This window comes from Phycodurus eques, chromosome 5 (genome assembly GCF_024500275.1).
Source record: "Phycodurus eques isolate BA_2022a chromosome 5, UOR_Pequ_1.1, whole genome shotgun sequence".
Classification (NCBI taxonomy): domain Eukaryota; kingdom Metazoa; phylum Chordata; class Actinopteri; order Syngnathiformes; family Syngnathidae; genus Phycodurus; species Phycodurus eques.
The window spans coordinates 25,505,335-25,518,189 of record NC_084529.1 but is presented as its reverse complement, the minus strand read 5'-3'; the positions used below and the strand labels follow the sequence as shown (position 1 = coordinate 25,518,189).

At 40.7% G+C, this 12,855-nt stretch overlaps 1 protein-coding gene across 15 annotated transcripts in view; it reads right to left on the bottom strand.

Annotated features, from left to right (window-relative positions):
• plekha7a (pleckstrin homology domain containing, family A member 7a) overlaps positions 1-12,855 on the bottom strand; it is a 115,885-nt gene that overhangs the window by 45,402 nt on the left and 57,628 nt on the right. For 12 of the 15 annotated variants that reach the window (XR_009768650.1, XM_061678322.1, XM_061678323.1 and 9 more), the window contains 2 exons: positions 12,673-12,796; positions 289-396 (listed from right to left, as the gene is read on the bottom strand). Coding sequence is in view for 14 of the 15 variants with exons in the window: in XM_061678322.1 (XP_061534306.1) it covers positions 289-396; positions 12,673-12,796 (232 nt within the window). In the remaining variant the exon portion in view is untranslated. Of the gene's footprint in view, positions 1-288; positions 397-8,570; positions 8,835-9,926; positions 11,216-12,672; positions 12,797-12,855 lie in introns of those variants that run through there. The other 3 variants (XM_061678320.1, XM_061678311.1, XM_061678321.1) reach the window with 3 other exon arrangements.

Here is a 12,855-nt window from a genome sequence, read left to right as displayed (position 1 = left end):
TGGATGGATGAATTAAAGGTAAAATGTGGATGCAGCAAAGTACAAATGCAACAGGCTTGAATTGCACATAATATTTACATGGTTATTTGTACTTTAAAGGAACAACGTGATCATTGTGCAGGGATGACTAGGCATGGGGGGCAGGTCTTGGAAATGGGGGGCAGGTCTTGGAAAAGTTCCCACTTGGCTCTGCATTGCAAATCCCGACTTAACGGAAGGTTACCAACAATTTTGTACGCATACAGTATGTATATACTGTAGTGTCATTTTCGTAGAGAATGTCCAGACCTGTTTGTACAACCATCCTCGGACCACAACAGGCACATTGGGGTTCCTCTTGATGGCCTGGTCTCGCTTGCCGAAACTGTGCACCCTGCTGCCGCCAGCGCGAGAACCCTGAAAGAAAACGATCATCATGTGATGTCAATGTCACTGAATGTATTGTATCACATACACATCCTGTTATCTTTAGGGTCAGTTTGATCCCATTCAATGTTTTAACGTCTCTATATGAATGATTTATGTCATTAGGTTTTGTTTTATCTATGTTTAATAGGTTAACATAATAGCGCAAACGGATAAAAAAATAACAAAAGATATGTTTCAGTCTGTCCCGTCCTGTACACATTGTTGTTGCACACATCTGAATTCTTTCGGGTCAATTTGACCTCCAGCTATTTTAGCTGTTTAAAACATGTAAGAAATATAGTTAGGCTATTTAGGTAGTCAACTTGTCGCATGTACAACTATGTGCACAGGACAGGACAGCACAGACAGCAAAATACTGTATCATCATGTTAGTTTACTGGTATTTAAGTTTACCCAGTTGAAACTAAAACAACAGTAAATTAACATCATGGAATGTTCCTTTTTATAATATAACAGTAAACTGAAAGGATGATATTATGCATCTGTCCTGTCCTGTGCACATTGTTGTTAAAAATAAATGATCAAGTAACTTATTTTCTGTAGATTTAAATTGCTTGGGTCAAATTTGCCCAAAAGAACACAGATGCTTATCATAGCAATGTGCACAGGATAAGGCAGACTGAAATCTATCCATATGTTAATATACTGTTATTTGAGTTTATACATTTACTACTAAAATAATAACAATTAACATGATAATATAATTCAGTCTGTCCTGTGCACATTTCTGTAGTATACGCATCACTAACACTAAAATATATAATCATGTAAACTAAACCCAGACTACTGTTCTTGTAATAACTGGGTTAACTAAAATAACAGTAAATTAACATGCTATAATTGAGTCTGTGCTATCTTGTGCACATCGATGTACACGTGTATTATTTTGGATCCCCTCCAGAAAATAATTACGCTTCATGTGGCAGTATACTGAAGTTTTGTTTCTTGACTACCTGATAGCCCTAAAAGATATTCTTGTATGTTCTATACATTTACACAGTATGGGGTCAAATTTACTCAAAAGAACAATATGCATACCATACATCCATCCATCCATCCATTTTCTGAGCCGCTTCTCATCACTAGGGTCGCAGGCGTCCTGGAGCCTATCCCAGCTATCATCGGGCAGGAGGCAGGGTACACCCTGAACTGGTTGCCAGCCAATCGCAGGGCACATACACACATAGGGGCAATTTAAAGTCGTCAATTAACCTACCATGCATGTTTTTGGGATGTGGGAGGAAACCGGAGTGCCCGGAGAAAACGCATACCATACAATAACACTATATTAACGTGAAAATATGTAGCTCTCCTTTCTTGTCCTGTGCGCATTGGTGCACAAGTGACAAGTTTATGTGCCAGTTACTTGATGTTTAGTGACTACTTGAATAGCCTAAACTATAAGTCTTATGTTTTAACTAGACTTTACACCAATATGATCGGCGTCTGGGCAACACCTGTCCCTATAGCTGGGACAGTGAGAAAGTTAGAGTAAGCATGTCATTAACAGTATTTTATTAAAGTAATTTAATTGCAATAAAGGAATTTAATTACAGCAGTTAGCACCCATTATTTCTGTCAGCTGTAATGTTGATTTGACCTAAACTTGTAAGTGGCCAATTCTTGAATGCCCCCTAGAGGTCATTGGTGTATTAACTTTTGTCTAAAATGCTAGAGAATAATTTGAGCTGGGACGGACAGGCTCCATCACGCCCGTAACCCTTGTGAGGATAAGCTGTACAGAGGATGGATGGATGGATGGATACAGTATACAGTACACAGTATACAATAAATGAATAAGTCCTGTCTCCATCTTGTGATCGGTTATCGTTTTTTTTCAACTTAGTGATCGGCCCCAAAAATCCTGATCGTGTAAAGCCTAGTTTTAACCTGCTAAAACAGCCTGGGGTCAGATTGTCTGAAAGAGCACTGATGCATGCAACAACAATGTGCACAGGCCAGGATAGGATGGACTGAAATTCTACCCAGGTGTCTCCATTCGATGAGTCAATCAACATAAAAAAGCAAAACGTCAACCATTCACAGATGAAAAATATTAGGCGTGTTGGAGGTAAACTGAGTGTGAATACATGTTTTTCTTGTTGTAATGTTAGCATTACTGATGAGAACCACAAATAAACATATTTGGCAACAGACTGTAGTCCCAGCAGTACTTTGTCTTCCAGCATGGACCTTCGCCCACGCACCAGGGTGATCTTTTTCAGCCCTCCTTGTTCTTGTTATATAAACGCAGCAACGCTGGACCCCCACATGCATTAGACCACCGGCGACCGAAGAACTCAATAGGCTATTACTGAGTGGGAGGTTTGAAGTGCTTTAATGTGACCTGCAGGCCACACTACGACAGTGTGTAGAAAGGAAAAAGCAACCGAAGTAAAGCACATCACGGCCACTGGCTGAATGGCCGTGTTGCCTTCCTGAAATCGGCTTGTTAAAAAGTGAAGGAATGGATGGTGACTCTGGATCTTATTCACTGGAGGACTTATTCATTTTGGATAACATTTACAAAGAAAACTGAGCTGTCAGTCATTCAGACTGCTGGTGGTGGCGGCTATGAGGGAGCTAGCGTAGCGAGCTAGCCCAGCAGCCCGCAGCTAAGTTTTAAGTCAACATTTCACTGTGATGATCCTGTCACAAATCACTCACTGCTTTACTATTTAAACACTGCACTATCACTGCTAAACCTGTCACTGTATTCCCATATCATAATTATCAAATGTACTTGTTCTAACAAACACGAAACATGAGTGTTTGGCTCATGTGGAAATGTTTTAAAAACTTTTGTTATGAAGCTAGTAAATGCAATTTCTCTCAAGGGATGAATAAAGTATCGATCTACAAAGTTATGAAGCTACTAAATACAATTTCTCTCAAGGGATGAATAAAGTATCGATCTGTCTATCTAAAGTAAGGTGTTGCCTTCTATGACAATTTTAAAACAGCTTTCCTTGAGCAACAAAGCAATTGTTTCAAATGCCCTTAAATCCCTCCAGTTGCTCTGGATTCATATAACACTCAGTAGAGGTTATGAGAGTTATATATAACAAAGGCAGATTTATTATTTATTTTGATTTCATATTTCTTTTATTTATATTACATATTTTTAAGGCAACGCATTTTTTATTTTTTATGTTAATAGAAGACAGTGCTTGAGAATTAAATTAAGGAGATTAAATAAAAGTGATTTTCATTCAATAATCAGTTCCATTAAGCTCTACATTTGGAGAACCATCAACGCGTATGAGTGAGGGTACTCGTGGTATGACAAAATTGTTCAGGCGGTACACAAGACAAAAAAGGTTGGGAACCACTGCTCTATTACATGCCTACAAATCAATTCAGCAAACCACGATCTGTTTTTTCATTCCCTCTGTGTGAGCGTGTGTGTGTGTGTGTGTGTGTAAGTGTGTGCACGCATGCCAGGAAGAACCAGGCTTATACACTGCACACATTCGACAAATCTCATTACACAATCTTCTGGTCTGATATCTCAGCAGAAAGCAAGCTTTGGGCACTGTGTACGCACACGCACATGTGCGCGTGGCGCTACATGAGAGCTGCAGTGGGAGTTTTCCACAGCAACAAGTCACTAAGGGCCAAGCATGATGCAAGGACATACACACATCTACTGTACATACATACATACATACATACATACATCTATACACACTGCTGAAACATAGTGTGAGAATCTTGTGCATGCATTTTTAACTGGGAATAAACATGCTGTTACACAATCAGAACATGCTTACAGATTAGAGAACGTGATAGACTGGGCGCAGGTGGGGGGTTGTCAGTTCCAATCCAAATATTCTTAATTCTTTTAAAGGCGACATTGTGCATTTGTTTTCACACTTTAAAACAGCTCCCCGGTGTCCTAATAACGTGGACATTAGGGTTAGGTTTAGATACCCCAAAATACCCCCAGCATTATTACGTATGTCCCATTTAAAAAATACTTTGCACGTGTATAAAAAATATAGTTTTACTATTTATGGGACAACACTGAATAAATAACATTTTGCTGGTAAAGTGTAATGTAAATTTGTCTCTTAAAATCTAAAACACCAACAACACAAGTGAGTGCACCTCGAAGTGAGAATGTCCAAATTGGGCCTAGCGTGTCAACATTTTGTGTGGCCTACAAATGATTGATGTCGAGTCTATTGTGTATACAGCCTCTCACCAAAAATCAGTTATGCCCTGCGATTGAGTGACTTGAAGTTAAATGAAGATTAAAACTTTCAATCGGTGTGAATGTGTGTGAATCGTTGGGTGTCAACACAGTATGTGCCCCATGTTTGGTTGGCGACCTGTTCAAGGTGTACCCCACCTTTCGGCCAAGTGAGGTATGCCCTGCGATCAACTGGAATTTAATTGCAGGCTGTAAATTGTCAATGGGTTAAAACATCAGTGTGAATGCTTGTTTGAAAATACAGTATGTGCCCTGCGATTGAATGGTGACCAGTCCAGGTTGTAAGCCACTTCTTGCCGAAAAAAGTCAGCTGGGATAGGCTCCAAGTCACCCGCCACCGTACTAACAAACTAAAGAAAATGGATGGATGGATTACTTACAAGTACATATCGTCTGTGTATATCTCTCCGAATGGTGTGCTTTTTCTTTGAATGTAAAAAAAGACAATATTACATATAACTGAGGTAACTATTTGTTACCATTTTCATCACTCTGTGAAAAAAAATATCCACTGCAATCATTTCAAGCACCATTGTTCCTTGCTACATTTGCGGGGGCCTTTTGAAACACGTCTACTTACTGGTAAACTTGCCCCGAGCTGCTCATTGAAAATAAAAAACCTTCCCCGGCTTAGACTAGGGAGTACGGGCCAGCTCAGGTTTGCTTTTCAAGTCCACATTATGCATTCATGTAGAAACGCCAACTCACATCAAACTTTGAAGTCTTAACTGTCTAGTCTGACATTTAACACAAAAAAAACAAAAAACAAAAACTGAGGATGATATGCAAAAGTATTTGGTGGGTAGAATGGAGGAAAAATATCTTATTTGCATCCATCTACTCCTTTATACCATTAAAGAATGGACGATAAGGTTGCATAGTTGCTGCATCTCCGAAGCAATGGAAGCAACACAAAAGTTATGGTTCTTCAAAGCCAGAAGGAAAGATGAAGAGAGTTGAGCTTGGTTAGGGATCACATTTTTGGGTAGCTCCAACATGCCTGAAAACTCACCCTCATTTTTATAAGCATTTGTATCCTGGTGAAACTATGTATTTTAGCCCTGAGCACGCATCCCTGGAGTCATTTTGGGTTGAATCAGCCATTTTGGGCGAATTTACGGCTTTGACGAACTCCATCCATCCATCCATCCATTTTCTGAGCCGCTTCTTCTCACTAGGGTTGCGGGCGTGCTGGAGCCTATCCCAGCTGTCATCGGGCAGGAGGCGGGGTACACCCTGAACTGGTTGCCAGCCAATAGGCAGGGCACATAGAAACAAACATTCGCACTCACAGTCATGCCTACGGGCAATTTAGAGTCTCCAATTAATGCATGTTTTTGGGATGTGGGAGGAAACCGGAGTGCCCGGAGAAAACCCACGCAGGCACGGCGAGAACATGCAAACTCCACACAGGCGGGAACGGGTATTGAACCCCGCACCTCAGAACTGTGAGGCTGACGCTCTAACCAGTCGCCCACCGTGCCGCCGCTTTGAGGAACTCTTACTAGGGAATTCACCCAAATGAGCCTCAATCGAAGCATGTATCCTACACAAATGGGCATCGCAACATTGCTGAACTTTTTTTTGGCTACGCCATCTAATGTGGGCCGATAAACCGCTTTGACTTTGCCGAAACCAGGTAGGTAACATTTAACTTGTAGTAGGGCTGGAATCTCTCATTTTAAATGCTTTTTTGGGTAGAAAGTAAAGGTAAAATGACTAATTCATTGACGCTTGCATTTTGTTTTGTAGTAGTAATAGTCTAATGCAGTCTTTCCCAACCCTTTTTGTCTTGTGTCGCCCTGAACAATTTTGTCATAGCATGAGTACCCCCTCATTCATACACGATGATTCTCCAAAAGGAGAACACAGCTGATTATTGAATGAAAATCATTTTATTTCATCTCCTTATTTGAACATTTAATTCTCAGGCATTGTCTTCTTTTTAACTCAAATTAAACAAAATAAAACATGTTGCCATGAAGATAATATAAATAAAAGAAATATGAAATAAAAATAAATAATAAACCTGCCTTTGTTATATTATAACTCATATATTTACTGACTGTTATATGAACCCTCTCCTGAATCCAGAGCAACTGGATGGATGGATGGATGGATGGATGGATGGAAAGACTGACAGATAATTTGAGTCATCCTGTGAAGGAAATTGCATTTACTAGCTTTATATAAGATTTTAAAACCTTCCCACATGAGCCAAACACTTGGTGTTTGTTGTAACGTGTGAAATGGAAAAAAAGAGGATAAGTTAAACTTGTAGTATATAACTTTTGGTGCCCCCTAAGCTTGAATGCTGCATTACAACAAAAGAACAGCACCATCGCTTCAATATGAGATCGGCAATGCATGTTACGCCCCATATCTGCGATTCTACAACATTTTTACTGTGTTTTGAAGGAGATGAGTCATTTCCGTGCGTCAGTGCCATGCCGTCATTTGCATTGCGCCACCAACCAGGCCAGGCCGGGAAATTAATAAGGCATTCATTAAATATAAAAAAATAAGATGCTGAAATACAGCAAGATGTTAGAGGAGCTTAATCAGCACTGTCTCATCTCCTCTAGTAGTGGCTTGGATGAAAATGACTTTTTTTTAAACAAAAAAAAAACGTGGATTACAGTTTTAAGGTTTACAAACACGTGTGCATGCACACACACACACTCGTAATTATTACACATGACAATATGTGACGTCACCACGGAAAACCTTTTTTTCCCAGTGACAGGTTTAGCAATGGTAATACGGCGTTTAAATAGTAAGCAGTGAGTGATTTGTGAGAGCATAGTCAGTGAAATATTGATTTACAATTTAGCTGTGGGCTGCTGGGCTAGCTCGCTACGCTAGCTCCCTCATAGCCGAAGCCACCAGCAGTCCAAATGACTGACAACTCAGTTTTCTTTGTAAATGTTATCTAAAATTCATAAGTTCTCCAGTGAATACGATCCAGAGTCACCGTCCATTCCTTCGCTTTTCAATAAGCTGCTTCTGGGATGACAACACGGCCATTCAGCCACTGGCCGTGATGGCTGCAGTCCATTTATGTTGTCACCGTTCACCCACTTGTTGCTCTGCTAAACCCCTGACAAGGTTACTGGGCCCGCTAGTGGGAAAGCGGGTGAGTGCTCAAATCAACAACAGGCCACTCACTCCCTCGCATTAAAAATTTCATCCGGCTAAATATTCCAAATTTCTAATAAATGTACCTTTAATCTGATTACATTTTTTTTCAGTAACTATGGGATTAGTTGTTTTGTTTAATCCTGAATACGTAACACCGGTACATGTTTTCCGTGACACCTGTCCAAGCCTGTTTCCATGTAACCCCTGCAATGTGCTGGTCTACCCCTGATTGGGAAACACTGGTCTAATGTATGATTTTTATCATATCACAAAGTAGCACAAAAAACTAATTATATTATTTTCTGTGATTTATTTCCAAATTGTACAATAACTCTAAGCGTCAACTAAATTGCGTGACAAAATGCAGGCTAATCATCCCTTGTGATGTGTTCAAAGTGGAGATTTTTTTCAGAACTGCGCAGAGAAAAACAATAGCAGAGACTAACTGGGGCACAGCAGGAATTCCTTAATGGCTACGGCTTTGATGCTTCCCGACAAGGCGGCGCTGGCTGCTCATGAACGTCGAGAAATACGAACAGAGCGGCGGCGAAAATGAGAGCTCAAGGGGAAGAATTGCGACACATCACTCGAGGTGGAATGTGCAACGACACAGGTCTGCGCGTTTGCTTTGATGTTTTTGTCAGAGGCCGAATGAATGATTCATTTTCAGCCATGGCATTGTGCCACACAAAGGGGGAGGGCTCATCCTTCCTCTGAAACTCGTCACAATGAGACAGCTAAATTTCCTTCGATGTTCTACGGGAGAGGTAATGAGCCAAAGCACCTGGGGGGGAAGCGACAGACGGGCCAAACAGAGGGCATGGTAATGGTGGCGGGGCGTCTTGATGGATGCCCCGTCATTGAGCCGCCACACCCCGCGACACATGTTCAATCTTGGGCCTGAGGCACCTGTTGATCAGAGAGGAAGTCACGCCTGTGTGGATCCGAGCATGTGCAGACCTCAACTGCAGGAACGAGTGGTGAAAAAAAAGTACAAGGGGTTCTCGTTTACGACAAGCCTGACAGCTCTTCACTTTTCTTTTGGTAAATAATTTTTTTTCTCAAAACACTGCAATGTTTTGAGAGGTGTTGCAAAGAGGAATGGGTGAAATGGCCCAAAGAGGGGTATGCCAAGCTTGTGGCATCATATTCAAAAAGACCTTTTATTTTTAACAAATCATCCTCATTAGGCTCACAAGTGAGCTGGAATCTATCCCAGCTGATCCAGCTGGCAAGAAGTGGGGAGGTACACCTTGAACTGGTCACATTAACTGCATGAGCATCTATCTGCATTTGACTTTTATATCAATACCCTAGAACTGTTTTTTTTATACAAATATTAACTTTAATTATTACTTTATTACGGTGTTAATCATAGGTAAACAACGTGTTCCAACCTACGAATAAATACAGGTTACATCAATGCCGTAAGAACGGAACTCCGTCCAAAACAGAGGAGCCATTGTTAATAGAACACCATTTTTAATATTAACAGTTTCAAGGTGTCGAACCCGCACACAATGAACTAGTTTACGCGGTAAGAAAACGTGGTCACACGGCAACATAATGCATTCTCACTTACGACCGTACTTACTGTTTTTCTTATTGCCTAAACATGTTTTTTTTTTTTTTCATAGAAACACTGTAATTGAGACTTTACTACTGCGTCAGTGTGGGTTACTGACAAGACTGCGGTCCCACTTACATATAGAGTCGTGTTACATCACCGATCTACAACCCCAATTCCAATGAAGTTGGGATGTTGTGGTAAACATAAATGAAAACAGAATACAATGATCAATGTATTATATATACATATATACATATGTACATATATAAATATATACATATATATGTACATATATACATATATAAATATATACATATATATGTACATATATACATATATAAATATACATATATATACATATATATATATATATACACATATACATATACATACATATATATAAACACATATACATATATACAATGAAGGCAAGTGGCTTAAAGGTGGTGGTGAACAGCAAAAAGAAAAGTATCAAAGGGAACAAGTGTCAGACAAAATACAAGTGTGAAATACAAAATAAGTCCAGAAGGGGAACAAAGTGAGTGAAGAGAACAAATGAGAAGTAATTACAAAGAGCTGCAGGTCCGCAACGCGGCTTTTAGGTCTGGGGATGAGGAGGGCCTGAGGACAGCCAGGGCGAATCTGTCCCGTGACATCAGGGAGGCTAAGCGGGAGTTCTCCAGGAAGATCACTCACCGCTTCAGTGACACCAAGAGTCTGTGGCAAGGTATTCAGATCATTACGGACTATAAACCCTCTCCACAGAACTGCGACAGCTCCACCTCCCTGCTAAATGAGCTGAATGACTTCTTCGCTCGCTTTGAGGCACACAACAGCACCCCTGCACACAAGATTCCACCCCCTCCTGGTGACCAAGTACTGACACTGACCCGGGACAACGTGAAAAGATCTCTCGATAGGATCAACACACGAAAAGCCCCGGGCCCAGATAACATACCTGGTCGTGTTCTGAGGGACTGTGCAGCTGAAACTCAGAAACTCATCTTCAACACCTCCTTGAGTCAGGGTGTTGTCCCCACGTGCTTCAAAGCCACCACCATCATCCCGGTCCCGATGAAGTCATCTCCCTCCTGCCTCAATGACTACCGTCCGGTAACGCTCATTCCCATCCTGATAAAGTGCTTCGAGCGGCTTGTCATGCACCAGGTCAAGTCCCCCCTCCTTGGACCCCTTCCAGTTTGCATATCGGTCCAACCGGTCAACCAGCATTCAATAACATCATCCCTAAACAACTGATCTACAAAATTGCCATGGCTTGCAGCAAAGAAACTAATATGACTAAATTGGAAGTCCCCACAAGCCCCATGCTTCAAGAGATGGCTAAGCAAAATGATTCATTTTTCAAGAATGGAACGGATTCACGTTGACATAAAAAACTAAGGTAATTTCGCAAGTGTGTGGGAACCACTCGACACTGCTCGAGGGTACAATACCTAACTAGGTTTATCGGCCCTGCTGCCGTCTGCCTGTGTACATTGTTGTGACTCTTTTTAACAGACTGCCCTGTTTGAAATATTGAACGACATGCCAACAATCCACCTAACTTTTTTTCTCTGCATCTTATATGATTGTACTATTATGAAAATATAAAATAAAAGTTATACTGTACAAAAATACAAAATGAGTAGGGTATAGAAAAAGTGTGAAGAGAAACATGAGGGACGGAGAGAAAGGACAAATGGCGAAGTAAATGAGTGACGCAAAGGACACAAAAGAAGTCTTGAGAAGAAAAAAAAGGTTGAAGACAATAACAAATGTCAAAAAGAAATTGAGTGAAAATCGGGTGTGCTGAAAAGAAAGAAAGCCTTGAGTCAAGAGCAGAACAAGCCAGTTGGCTGTTAAAGGATCACAAGCACATTTCGTGACATGAGAAAAGTAAATCTCAGTCAAAATGACGAGAAATTCTTGTAGCGTTCTCTTGTTTTTTTATCATGTTGGCAGCACAGTGACGGCTGCAAGGCCAAACAGACAAAAGAGCCAAAAGAATAGCAATCAAACAAATACTTTTGTGTGTTTTCATCACTTCTCGTGTGTGTGTGTGTGTGTGTGTGTGTGTGAATTGAATTGAATGCACTCGGATACACAAAAACAAATGATGCACATAAGCAGTTTTGGAATCGTCTTTGGATTCTACCCTAATGATGGATTTTATCTCAACGATTTCTGTAATGAAATGTGGTAGCAGGGTGGACTAGTGGTCAGCACATTTGCCTCACAGTTCTGAGGTTCAGGTTTCGAATCTCGAGTTTGCATGTTCTCCCCATGCCCGCATGGGTTTCTGCCAGGTACGGCTTCCTCCCACAATCAAACAAACATGCATGTTAGCTACATTAAAGATTTAAATTTGCCCATGGGTGTGAATGTTTGTTTTGTCTTCATGTGCCCTGTTGACTGGCTGGCAACCAGTTCTGAGTGTGGCCCGCCTCTCGCTAAAGGTCAGATGTGATAAGATTCCAGCCCAGTGAAGACAATCTATAGAAAATTCAGGGAAAGATGTAATGAAATGTGCATTTGTTGCCATTGCAGCCTCCTGAGTTCATTTCAGCCATTGTGCTAACTGCTAACAGCTAACATTATCAATGGCAAGAGAATGTTGAAGGATTTATGTAGACGAATGTTTTTGTTTTTTGGGTTACAATAAACCCCAATCATTCACAGGGTATAGGGGCCAAATCCTGCCGCAAATATGGTAAAACAGAGTGGAAAAACAAAAAATAATTGATGGCCCTAATTTCTTTTTATAATTTCCTATCTTAATATTTTAAATAGTAACTACGACCACAAACTATGATCCCTGAACACTTATCATATATATCATTTCAAACTCATAACAACATTACCTTTAAAAATGAATGGCTTATTTCATTTTAGATCAAATGCATTGCAAGTGCATGTGCACAGGACAGGACTCTCCATAACATCCACTAACAACCCAGACTAAATTTAGCTCCTCCCCAACATAAATATTACTATATAGATATATTTCTATAGATATACTGTAAGGGTCTCACTCATATCAACATACTTCATTAACACCAATTACTACTTTCCTATTATCCTGGACTTTATCTCCATTTTGTGGCATCGAAACGCATGACAAAAACAGCAGGAAAAAAAAAATGTAAATTTTTTAGGTTTAGGTTCCACAGAAAAAAATGAAAATAGGTAAATAACTAATCGCGAACAGGCTGGTGTTCACTGTACTTTCGATTTCTACAGCAGCTTGTCAAAACATCAATCGAGTCGAGCCTGGATTAATCGCACCCTCTGCTGGCTATTTGCGTCAAGTCCTCACAGTGACCTTGGAGGTGGAGGCGGCATCCACAGTGGAGGAGGTGGTGAGGGTGGAGACCTCGCTGACGGTGGTGCTGGAGAGCTGCTCGATGCCGGGTTGGGGCATCACGCGAGGACCTGGCAGTCTGCAAACACACACACACACATACATTGTTGAAAGCTCTGTATGTGTTGCTGCTCCATG